General features: G+C 43.8%; 1 protein-coding gene across 1 annotated transcript; it reads right to left on the reverse strand.

Moving 5' to 3' along the window:
- Window positions 1–1,070: 1,070 nt before the first annotated feature.
- Window positions 1,071–12,092, reverse strand: LOC143963849 (olfactory receptor 2AP1-like). Its single transcript, XM_077473586.1, has 2 exons — window positions 11,893–12,092; window positions 1,071–2,669 (listed from the first exon to the last, which is right to left on the reverse strand). Exons 1-2 carry the CDS (start codon window positions 11,893–11,895, stop codon window positions 1,731–1,733), a joined length of 942 nt encoding a protein of 313 aa, XP_077329712.1. The 5' UTR covers window positions 11,896–12,092; the 3' UTR covers window positions 1,071–1,730.
- Window positions 12,093–12,777: the final 685 nt, after the last annotated feature.

A 12,777-nucleotide genomic window follows, 5' to 3' on the forward strand; every position in this document is an offset into this window, starting at 1 on the left:
ACGAAGTTGGAGGTTGTGAGATGACAGCCAGACCCTGTCCCCAACATGGTAGGCACAGGCAGGCGTCTGCGGTCAGCATGGAGTCTGTACCTATCATTAGCATGTCGCAAAGTCTCCTGTACTTGGGCCCAAGTGGAACGAAGACCACAGAGAGGCTCCTCTAACGCAGGAATACTCTGCAGAACAAATGAGTCAGGCAACATGGAAGGTTGGAAACCATAATTCGCCATAAATGGGGACAATCAGGAAGCAGGATTCAAGGCTCCCACTTGCTCCCACTTCCAGACATAGATAGCCGAACCACCTGCGGGTATCTACGCCACTTCCGGCGCTTTCTCCGTCCCCCCTGCTGTCTTCTGGGAGACACACAGGTCCCAGAAGACAACAGGGACCAGTGGGATTGTGCAGCGCGAGTACTCCCTTACCGAAGATGGTGGTGCCTCCACCCGGGAGCCGAGGGACGGGTCGGCTTCCGGTGACGACATTGCGGGCCCCCTGGACAGGCAAGTGTCCTTATTTTAAAAGTCAGCAGCTGCAGTATTTGTAGCTGCTGACTTTAAAAAAATAAAAATAAATTAGGCGGAACTCCACTTTAACCACTTCCAGTTCAGGCCAATTCTGACATTCAACTCCTAAATGTATAAAACATTTTTTTTCATAGAAAACTACTTAGAACTTCCAAACATTATATATATTTTTTAGGCAGAGGCCCTAGGGAATAAAATGGTGGGTGTTGCATATTTTTATGTCACATGGTATTTGCACAACGAATTTTCAAATGCAATTTTATTTGGGAAAAATACACTTTAATGAATTTTAATTAACAGAAACACAAAATAATTTTTTTTAGGAGAACATAAAAGATGATGTTACGTTGTATAAATAGATACCAAACATGTCACCTTTTAGAACTGCGTCCACCTGTGGAACAGCGCCAAAGTACGGGATCTAAAGATCCCTATAGGCAAAAGCTGCAGAGGTGACTGAAATATCACCCTCCCCAACCAACAAAGTGCCAGATGGGAAGTGGTTAAAGGAATAAGGTCACTTTTTTTAATCTGAGATTGTATGTTTTTTTATGTATTATATTGCACTCTATTCTGTTTTTTAAACTGATTATAAAACTATATTAGTAGTATTGTTATAGATATGATATAGGTAGTCCAGCATTTTTGCACTTATACTATTTTCGATACCATAAGTGTCTTGTACAGCAGCTTTATTCCGTTTTGTTTAGTTTAGAGCAGGGGTCTCCAAACTTTCTAAAGAAAGAGCCAGTTTACTGTCCTTCAGACTTTAGTGGGGCCGGACTGTGCCCACGGGGAGTAAAAAATGCCTGATCATTTTGTATTAGGGAGAGAAATAGTTGGTGTCAGTGGTAGAATAGTGCCCCATTGCTGGTGTCAGTGGAAGGAATTATGCCCCATTGCTGGTGTCAGAGGAAGGCAAAGTGCTCCATTGTTGGTGTCAGTGGCAGGAGGTATGCCCCATTGTTGGTATCAGTGGCAGGAATAATGCCTCAAGAGCCGGATAAAGACAAGCAAAGTGCCGCAGTTTGGAGCCCAATGGTTTAGAGCATAGCAAGGAACATTAATATAAAAGTGAAGATATAAAAACTTGTCAGAGAGTTTACTGAGTCACCCACTGGTATCAGTTTCCAATTGACTTGGATAGGCTCTCTATAGATGGCCATTTGCTAAAGAAATTAGTTTGAAAATGCTCTAATTTATTTACCTTGCACCCAAAATGTGAAGATATTTTGTAATGGCCCCTCTAATATCCTGGTTCCTCAAGCTGTAGATCAGAGGGTTGAAAATTGGAGTCACCAAAATATATACCAAAGACAGGTACTTGTTTGAATTGGAGGAACTGCTTTTTGATGAAAAAATATATACAGATGCCAAACTTCCAAAGTAAAGGCAAACTACGGTGAGGTGGGAGCTGCAGGTGGAGAAGGCCCTCTGTCTCCTGATGGACGATGGGATCTTTAGGGCGGTGTGAAAGATAAAAAGATAAGTGCCAACAATGAACACAAATGGACAGACAAGGAATGGGGTTGACACCATGGAAGTGAGCAGTTCAACAGAAGAAATATCAGAACATGAAAGTTCTAAAACAGGAGCGACATCACAGAAGAAATGATTGATGGTATGTGGACCGCAGAATTCTAACCTACACAACAAAGCATACAGTACAAGTGACAGCATAACTCCCATTGACCAACATAAAGCGACAATCTGAAGTTGAAGTCTAGATGTCATAATGATGGTATAATGTAATGGCTTACAAATGGCCACATATCGGTCGAGGGACATGGAGAATAAAAGCAGACATTGAGTGATTCCACATACAGCTAGCAGTGAGAAATTAAAAAAACATCTGGTTATGGATATTTTTCCACCACCTACAAGTATCAACCATAACATATTGGGCTGAATATTGCCGGTGAAGAGGATCTCGGACAAGGACAGCTGGCTCAGAAAGACGTACATGGGAGAATGAAGGTTCTTGCTGACAATAACCAAGATGACCACAACGGTGTTTCCTGTTAGAGCCATGATGTAAATGACCAGAAGGAGGACAAAGATTAGGACTTTGAGCTCTTGAAGGTCTCCAAAACCCAAAAGGAAAAATTCTGTGACCGCTGTTTGATTCTTCTTGACCATCACCTGCAGATCACAAGATAAATAGAACTTAAAGCCCAAATTCACCTTTAGGGCTTTACCTACTTCTCGGACGTTTCCCACCACATGTCTAGCAAAATTTAAATTAAAAAAAACACTACACACTGTCTCCATACTCCAGTGCCACCCTCTACATACTCCTCCATTGGTGGCCAGTCATTTTCTAGGCTGAATGACGCCCAGCATTATTCATTCACTTCCTCTGAGCTGAGGCTGTCATAGACATACCTCTGATGGGTGTATTATCATGCTTGGGCTCACAGTGGAATGCTACATAGAATGGCATTATCATGTCACAAGATGAGTACTATTATATGTAGAACTGTGCACACACAGTACTAGAGGAGCATGTAAGCAGGTTGAGTTTTATGCTGCCCAGCCAGGAGGGTTAGTGTTAATATGTTTACCCAGTTCTTTCTTGGTGAGCTTTCTTGGGTCAGACGCACTGGTCTTGTACTGTATAAAAAAAAATTGTCAGAAGAATAAAAGAATGAGTAGGTGTGCATGTTATCTGACATTTTGCAATTACCAGGGTCTGCCCACACAGTCTTCTGCTGAAACCAGAGTGCCTATGGATAAAGAGCCTCTACAGAGTACAGGGCCACTGAAAGCTACAAAACAACCAAAGACACCAATGTTGGATTTCTGCCATAATGGACTCTGTCCCATGCAGGTATGCTGGGGCAGCTAACAAGCCTGAGTTAGGGACTAGGGATGTTAGGAAAAGACTGTTATTAATGTTATCTGGAATGAACGTTTATCAGTAAAGCATTTGAAACTCTGTCCTTGCCTTGTCTGAAGTTACTCAAGGAGTGTAATCAGTGCCGAGACAAGGTCATCTAGAGCCCAGGGCAAACATGCAAAATTGCATCCCCCCCCAAGATGTATGAGCATTATGTGTCAGTGAATACCCCCCCCCCAAAAAAAAAAAAAAAGGCCAAGCAAAAATCTGCATGTCCCTAAGCATAAATTTCCCCTCCTCCCAGTACAAGTCCACCCCCTGCTGATATCCACCCTCCAACCACAAATCTCATATTCCACTCAGCTCAAATCCTCTCTCTCCCCACATGCCCACAGTACAAATCCCCCTCCCCAAAAATAATTTCCCCCTTCTAGCACAAATACTCTACCCTTCAAATTTCCCCTCCAAGCACAAAACATCTCCCCCACTCTTACTCTAAATCCCCCCCTTTCAGTACAAAGTCTCCTCCCCAATCCCCCCACCTAGCACAAATCCACCCCAAAAATTTCCCCTCATAACACAAATAACCCCAATAATCCCAACTAGCACAAATCCCCACCCCCACAAAAAATATTTCACCACTACAATACTACTTTTATAGCACCAGCCCCCCAAATCTCCCCTCCTAGCACAAGTCCACGAGTGAAAAAGTCACGTGCCAGTGATGTAATGTGTAGGAGGAGCCAGTAACCCCAGTGCTGTGTGAGCAGGAACAACCAAGTGAGGGGATTGTCTCTGAATATATGTAACTGACCTTCTTAAATGCGATCTTTTTGCGGGGTATGTGTGTGTGCAACTGTGTTTTATTATCCACATGTCGTTTTTAGTTTATTTATTTGCGCAATGAGGTATGTCCTTTTTTTTTGTTTTATCAATATCAATCTATGAAGGATAGAAAGCAATCCACCACATGTGAACATCATCAGAGACTACACACCTGAACATTTGGGTATCATTGGATCACATCCTTTATTGGATCAGATTATTTATTGGATCACTGTGCTATATTAAGGTTCATGGTAGCGCTTTATTAATTTTTTATATGATACCCCATAATGACAACATGAAGTAAGTTTGTTTGCAATTCTTGCAAATTTATTAAAAATAGAAAACAAAATAATCACATGTACATAAGTATTCACAGCTTTTGCCATGGCCCTCAAAATTGAGCTGCATCCTGTTTCCACTGATAATCTTTGAGATGTTTGGAGTCCACCTGTGGTAAATGCAGTTGATTAGACGTGATTTGGAAAGGCACACATCTGCCTATATAAGGTCCCACAGTTAACAGTGCATGTCAGAGCACAAACCAAGCCATGAAGTCCAATGAATTGTCTATAGACCTCCAAGACAGGATTGTATCGAGATCTGGTGAAGGGTACAGAAAAATTTCTGCAGCACTGAAGGACCCAGTGAGCATAGTGGCCTCCATCATCCGTAAATGGAAGAAGTTTGGAACCACCAGGACTCTTCCTAGAGCGGGCCGTCCGGCAAAACTGAGCAACTGGGGGAGAAGGGCCTTAGACAGGGAGGTGACCAAGAACCAGATGGTCACCCCGACAGAGCTCAGAGAGAGAGAAGAACCTTCCAGAAGAACAACCATCTCTGCAGCACTCCACCAATCAGGCCTGTATGATAGAGTGGCCAGACAGAAGCCACTCCTCGGTAAAAGGCACATGACAGCCCACCTGGAGTTTTCCAAAAGGCACCTGAAGGATTCTCAGACCATGATAAAGGATTGAGGGAAAGAAGAATGCAGCAATGTACAGAGACATCCTTGATGAAAACCTTCTCCAAAGCCCTCTGGACCTCAGACTGGGGTGAAGGTTCATCTTCCAACAGGACAACGACCCTAAGCACACAGCCAAGATAACAAAGGATTGACTTTGGGAAAACTATGTGAATGTCCTTGAGTGGCCCAGCCAAGGCCCAGACTTGAAACCGATTGAACATCTCTGGAGAGATCTGAAAATGGCTGTGCACTGACACTCCCCATCCAACCTGAAGGAACCCAAGGGGTCTGAAAAGAAAAATGGGAGCAATTGCTAAAAAATAGGTGCGTCAAGCTTGTAGCATCATACTCAAAAAAGGTTTTAGGCTGTAATTGGTACCAAAGTTTCTTCAACAAAGTATTGAGCAAAGGCTGTGAATTCTTATGTACATGGGATTTTTATTTATATATATATATATATATGTGTGTGTGTGTGTGTGTGTGTGTGTGTGTGTGTGTGTGTGTGTGTGTGTGTGTGTGTGTGTGTGTGTGTGTGTGTGTGTGTGTGTGTGTGTGTGTGTGTGTGTGTGTGGGGGGGGGGGGGGGTATTTGATAGAATGGTCAGTCGCTGCATGTGTGCCCAATGTAAACGAAACCTATAACAGTAAAATCAGTCTGTATATGCAGTAAAGCATGCTTGTAATGCCGCGTACAAATGACTGGACATGCCGGCAGAAAAAAATAATTCCATCGGATATTACGATCATGTGTGGGCTTCATCAGACTTTTTTCTTAAAAGGTTCAGACAGACCTAGAAATGGAACATGTTTCAATCTGTCCGATGGAATCAATTTCTGTCGGGAAAACTGTTCGTCTGTATGCTGGTCCGACGGGCCAAATACGATGCAAGGGCAGCTATTGGCTACTGGCTATTGAACTTCCTTTTCTAGTCCCGTCGTACTTTATCACGTTAAAAATGAACAGACTTTGGTCCGTTCATGTGTGGGCAAGTTTGTTCGGTTGGAACACCGTCGGAACTCCATTGGGAAGACCGTCGGACCTTTTCTGCCGGAAAGTCCAGTCGTGTCTACGCGGCATTATACTCAATGTGGAGCCTAAGGAGTTAATCCTCTGCAGTGTATAAAAAGACTGTCCCAAATCCATTTCCTGATAAGACAGAGCCTTTGGAGTCACTCTGCACATGCTCAGTTTGTTGTTTGTATTGCTAGAGGTTTTTTTTTTGCTTTTTTTTGGGAGGGTGCATGTGATCAGCACAGGGCCTATCAGCACTGACCAGACAGAGGGTCAGGGAGGCTGCAGCCTCATAGGCAAACAGAGGAGAACTCCTCCTGCAAACTTTAACCAGAAACACAAATACTTCTGCGCACAAGTGAGTATCAGGTGGACTAAAATTCTTGGTGGAAGGTACCTTAGGCCTTGCTGCCCTCAAGAATAGGGATAGTCAAAAGGTAAAGAAGAAAAAGAGGACACACCAGTCTTATGCATTATCCTTAAATGTCTTTTTATTAAAAATAAGATAAAAAACTACTCACAAACATATGAGATAAAGTTCGCCGTACAAATAATCTCCAAAGGACCACAGTAAGTTGACTGACAAACAGACTCCAGATGGTAATGCAGGAGATGTCAAGGGCCAATGCCGGCAGAGCCCAGAACTTGATTAGCCCTCCCAGTTCTTACCTTGGTACTATAGAACACTTACCCCTATAATTCTGATTAACTACATGATACTGTGTGAAACATGATTAATAGTTTCATAGTTAGGTTGAATAAAGACACCAGTCCATCCAGTTCAACCTGAGTGAGTGTCTACAATTGTCCCTTTCCCTGTACATTGCTACACCCTCATCGGTCCCTATCCTCAAGGAGCCCACAATCCAAGGTCCCCATTCATATACTAGGGCCAATTTTGGACAGAAGCCGGAAGCCAATTAACCTACCTGCATGTCTTTGGATTGTGGGAGGAAACTGGAGTACCCAGAGGAAACCCACACAGGCACAGGGAGAACATGCAAACTCCAGGGAGGTAGTGTCGTGGTTGGGATTTGAACCAGCGACCTTCTTACTGCTAGGTGAGAGTGCTGCCCACTACACCACTGTGCTGCCCATGATTAATAAAGGACTCTTAGAGTGCAGCCATTTCTTCCTTTTAGCTGAAGACAAGTGGGGAGCTAACAAAACATGTCAAAAATTCTTCGTATTGTCAGTACACAACAGAACCACTTTACCTCTGGGAGATTTTACTTCCCTCATGACCAGAGCATTTTTTTGCTATTCGGCACTGCTCTAGCTGGAAATTGTGCGGTCATGCAACAAACTACGGCCCTCCAGGTGTTGCGGAACTACACATCCCATGAGGCATTGTAAAACTCTGACATTCACAGACATGACTAGGCATGATGGAAATTGTAGTTCCTAAACAACTGGAGGGCCGTAGTTTAGAGACCCCCTGCTGTACAAAAATTAAATTGTTATCACTTTTTTTCACACAAATAAAGCTTTCTTTTGGTGGCATTTGATCACCTCTGCATTTTTATTTTTAAATTTTTTGCTATATAAATAAAAAAGTACCAAAAATTTAGAAAAAATCTGTTTTTTCTTAGTCTCTGTTTGAAAATTTGCAAATAAATAATCTTAAAAAATGTATTTTACTGCATTTCTTTGGCAAAAATAACCCAAATTGGTGTATATTATTTAGTCTGTGTAAAAGAGTATAGAGTCCACAATCTATGGCGGGGCATCACTAAATGGCAGATTATGGGCCTCGTACAGAACCGATGCACTCTTCTGCCCGGCCTGCCACGATCCTGCCATTTAGGAGCCGCCTCTCCCTCTCAGCCGTCACCACCGCTGACATCCCCACACGATGCTATCGACATCGTGTGGCACAATTGTTCTGGACGAGGGCAGTGCTGCAAAGTTTACCAGCAAGTGATTGGTTGCTAGGCGTTCCTAGAAACCAATCACAAGCTGATTAACAGAAAAAGTTGTGGAGCTCCTGTGCTCCATTCATAACTGTCCTACCTCCTGACGTCAGCTCTAGACCAACCCTGTGTAAGGTAAGACAGGGGAGAGGACTATATAGAAAAATAGGGAGGGTGCACCAACCTTGTGCATTACCAAAGATAAAATTTATTTGACAAGTAAAAACAGTTTTTACTAGTCAAATAAATGTTATCTTTGGTAATGCACAAGGTCGGTGTGCCCTCCCTGTTTTCTATATGTTTCAGCTCTAAGGACGCTCATTGTTCTGAGGAGGGCAGCAAGACCTTTGACCTTCCACACTTTATCCAAAGGGTTGGCCACACCACCTACATATGGACTAAGGGCCTGAGCGCAGGAGATAGTTTGTGTTGAGGGGAGCGGACTATACCACGGCTGTACTGGATGGGGAGGAAGCCAGGGGTGATATAAAAGGGGGGTCAGAGGACAGGAATATAAAGAAGTGGGGGGTTATATGAAGAGGGGGCCGAGGGCAGGATTGTGAGGAGTCCTGATGAAGTTCCGGTGAGGAACAAAACATATGTAGACAGACGAGACACAGGAATGGACCCCCCCACCCCCTGATGCGCCGCATGCCTAACCACGCAGAGGAACCCACGGGAGTCCCCAATCATGGGACTGACTGGCAATTGGATGGTCTGTAGCTGACTCCGCTGCTGATGCCAGGCTGGATTGCTTGGATTGTCTCTCCCTACCTTTCCCTGCCTATGGAAATATGGTCCAACAGGGGAATTGCATGTCTACAGCATTCACACAAGATAACCACCTGCACTGAATTGCCTGTTTGACACACAGCATCGCAGATCTGACCACACTCATTGAGCAGTAATCAAGATCTGAAATCTCAGAAGATCATAACCAACACCAAGTCCTTATAAGAGGTAGCAGGACAGTGAGTACTATTACACATTGTAGACTGATCATATCGGCAGTTACTTCAGGCTACACCGGAGAGCTGGGACCCAGTTATAGACTGGCTGGATCAGATGCAACCATATGACTATATTTCATGTGTTAACTGCTTGCTGTATGAACACAATGTGCGTGGCCTGAAACCTCTTCATGACACCCTACTGATGTGGTCCAGGTGGGAAATTAGCTCTGAGTGTGGGTCCCAACATAATATCCGGCATCCAAGGCATGGAGTTCCCAGACTTTGGTCATGGCTGAAGCTAAGCATAGAATGAATAAAGCCCTTATAAATGCTAAAATGACCGCCATTGAAAGTGACAAGATCTGGAAATTCTAAAAAGGTCTGGCAACCTTGGGTCAAACACTGCTTACTCCCTGACTTTGATGAATCCTTATTACTGTCATGGTACCTGAAATTCGATGTTTAAAGCAGAGGTCCACCCTAAAGTGGAGCTTTCGCTCATTGGAACCCTCCCCCCCTCCGGCGCCACAATTGGCACCTTTCAGGGGGGAGGGGGGTGCAGGTACCTGTACAGTACAGGTATCTGGACCCACTTCCGGCGTAGATTCTGCAGAAGGTACGCCCCTTTCCGCAGAATCTATGCCCCTTTCTGAAGGTCCCCCGCTGCCTGCTGGGAAACACACGGATCCCAGAGACAGCTGGGACCATCCTTATTGCGCAGCGCGACTCGCGCATGCGCAGTAGGGAACCGGGAACTGAAGCCGCAAGGCTCCACTTCCTGATTCCCATACCCAAGATGGCGGCGGCAGCACCCGAGAGACTATCGAGAGATCCGCTTCGGGTGCCGACATCGCGGGCGTGCTGGGCGGGTAAGTGTCATTATTTTAAAAGTCAGCAGCTGCAGTATTTGTAGCTGCTGGCTTTTAAAAAAAACAAAAAACGGCGGACTCCCGGCGGACTTCCGCTTTAATTCTCGAACCATGTCCTGAAACAGAGCTGCACTCCCGTGATGGGAATTTTTCACCCACCTGTAATTGTTCTATACCTTTCCTCTCTCTGTCCCTTGGGGTGTGAACGCTCTACAGTTTATACACACCGTCTACGTAGCGCTAAACAAAGCCAGATATGCTCACCCCCTTTCTTCCCCTCTTTCTCTTTTCACTCTTCCCCTTCTTTTCTTCTTTTCTCCTCTCTTCCAAATTACATCTTTACTAATCCGAATCTCCTAAATGAGACATCGTCTCTCTTCTTAACCCACAAACTGATATTTGGTTCTATTATTTACATACCATATATACTCGAGTATAGGCCGACCCAAATATAAGCCGAGGCCCCCAATTTACCCCAAAAAAACTGGGAAACTTATTGACTCGTGTATAAGCCGAGGGTGAGACATGCCTGTCCATCCCTGTGTGTCCGTCCATCCCTGTGTGTCCGTCCATCCCTGTGTGTGTGTCCATCCATCCCTGTGTGTGTGTCCATCCATCCCTGTGTGTGTGTCCATCCATGCCTGTGTGTGTGTCCATCCATGCCTGTGTGTGTGTCCATCCATGCCTGTGTGTGTGTCCATCCATGCCTGTGTGTGTGTCCGTGCAGCCTTGTGTGTTCAGCCTACCTGTGTCCCGAGCCTCCGTCCCGTCCCGAGCCGAGCCTCCGTCCCGTCCCGAGCCGAGCCTCCGTCCCGAGCCGAGCCTCCGTCCTTCTGCCATGCCAGGATCGCCGCTCTTCGTCGGCGCCTCGGCGGCCATTCCACTGTTCAAAAGCCACGCCTCCGTCTGTGATAGGCGGAACACTCAATTTCCCAGCAGTCTCTGTTCCGCCTCTCACGGACATCCTCTCATCCTCGTCCGTAGTATGAGGATGAGCGGATGTCCGTGATAGGCGGACCACTGACTGCTGGGAAATTGAGTGTTCCGCCTATCACAGACGGAGGCGCGGCTTTTGAATAGTAGAATGGCCGCCGTCTGTCTGCTCGACACGCTGATCGGGCAGGCAGACGGCGATGACTCGAGTATAAGCCGAGGGGGGCACTTTCAGCCTCAAAAAAGAGGCTGAAAATCTCGGCTTATACTCGAGTATATACGGTATTAGCTTGCATAAGCAGTTTTATTCTGTATTGTCTAAATAAAGAACTTGTGTTTCAATATGTCTGGGCCACAGGACTCATGACTGTGACTCATGAAAGCAGATGACATAATTAATGATATGCAAGGTACACCTCTGTATTAACCACACCCATGTTCTATGCAATGATTGGCTAATAATAGCGCATATAAATTGTAGACCCGCCCAGAATTAAACCAGACAAGCTATGAACACCAACTTTGACTCATCTCTTCTTGTGTTCGGAAAAATGCTGTCTCCTTAGTACTGCAGTGCTAAGCGGGTTTCGTAAGTGTGGTAATTGCCGTAATTATACCTAGCTGGTCATTCTACTAAGACTCATGCTTACACTCAACCCATACGAGGATGAGCAGGTTCCTTGGTTTGTACATATCTGTTGTACGACAATTCTCACGTTCCTTTTTATGTACCACTACCTACTCAATAAAAACGTTTGACCAGAGAAATAGGTGCTGTGTAACTTTCTCCCTCCCTATTGCATCAATAACCTAAGTATAATAATATAGCTTTTTTTTTTTGGCCGCGTGTATCCGAAACTGTTTGAAGGGCCAAAAGCCCTAAAGATCCTGAACAAAAAAATATAAAAATAAATATGAAAGTATACATAATAAAAGAAAAATAACATTATAAATTATACATTTAACTTTAAAAATAATATGTGAAATACAGACAGAGCAAAAGTCTGTGTAATTATTAAGGTATTAAGCGTAATAAGAGTAATAGATCCATTTACCATTATTTGCTTTTATGCAAAAAATGAAGATATGTTTATGCATAATAATAAACAAAATTATTTTAAAAGTTTGAATAAAATAAATTTGCTTTAAAAAATAAAATAAACAGAATGAACAGAATAAGTGTAAGTCCAATGGATTCCTGATTAGGGTATTTCTATGTAAATTCACAGATATTTTATAATTGGTAGAGCACCGTCACTAGAATCATAGTAACGATTAACCACGTTCCTCACAGCTGTTTATATTCTTGTTTCTTAGAGCTAAGGGAAAAATAACCCCAAGTAGGTAATGAGACAAAATTGACTAAATTATAATGTATTGTCAGTGGACTGTAACATGAAGACTTTCATGCCGTGCTCAGGATTGTCTAACCAAAAAAATATTTATAAAAATTCCTATTAACTTACAGCGATACTCTAAATGCACGTACTTTTTTTTATTACTTATGTATTATAATAAAACAAATTAGTGTAGATTTTACTTGATCTGTAGTCACAAAACAGATTTTCAAAAAATAGAAAATCCACAATTAGGGTCCATGTACATTGGCTTCTAGAGGAGTTTAGCATTTTGCCTGTAGAAGCGGCTACAGTTATCCTTTCCTGAAATATAGTTGTAGGGCCTGCTCCTGACGAGCACATGCTATATGTTTTTGAAAATTAATATTCCTAAAACCAGAGTTGGGTTTTAGGGCTAATTTTGTTAAATTATGGTTTCAGTACCAGTCTAGCTGGATTGCACTGAGTTCTCCTTGGCTGCACGTGTCGCTGTCACCGCCAGCAAGTGGTAGAACACAGTCTAGTTGGGTGTATTGGGTGCCACCCTTGTCTCGGAACCAGTCCAGTGGGAGAGTTTTCCTGCTGTGAATTCTGGGAGGTGGT

The sequence above is a fragment of the Lithobates pipiens genome, unplaced genomic scaffold (assembly GCF_037356315.1).
Source record: "Lithobates pipiens isolate NorthernLeopardFrog02 unplaced genomic scaffold, aLitPip1_a1.2 Scaffold_8, whole genome shotgun sequence".
NCBI classification, from domain to species: Eukaryota; Metazoa; Chordata; class Amphibia; order Anura; family Ranidae; genus Lithobates; species Lithobates pipiens.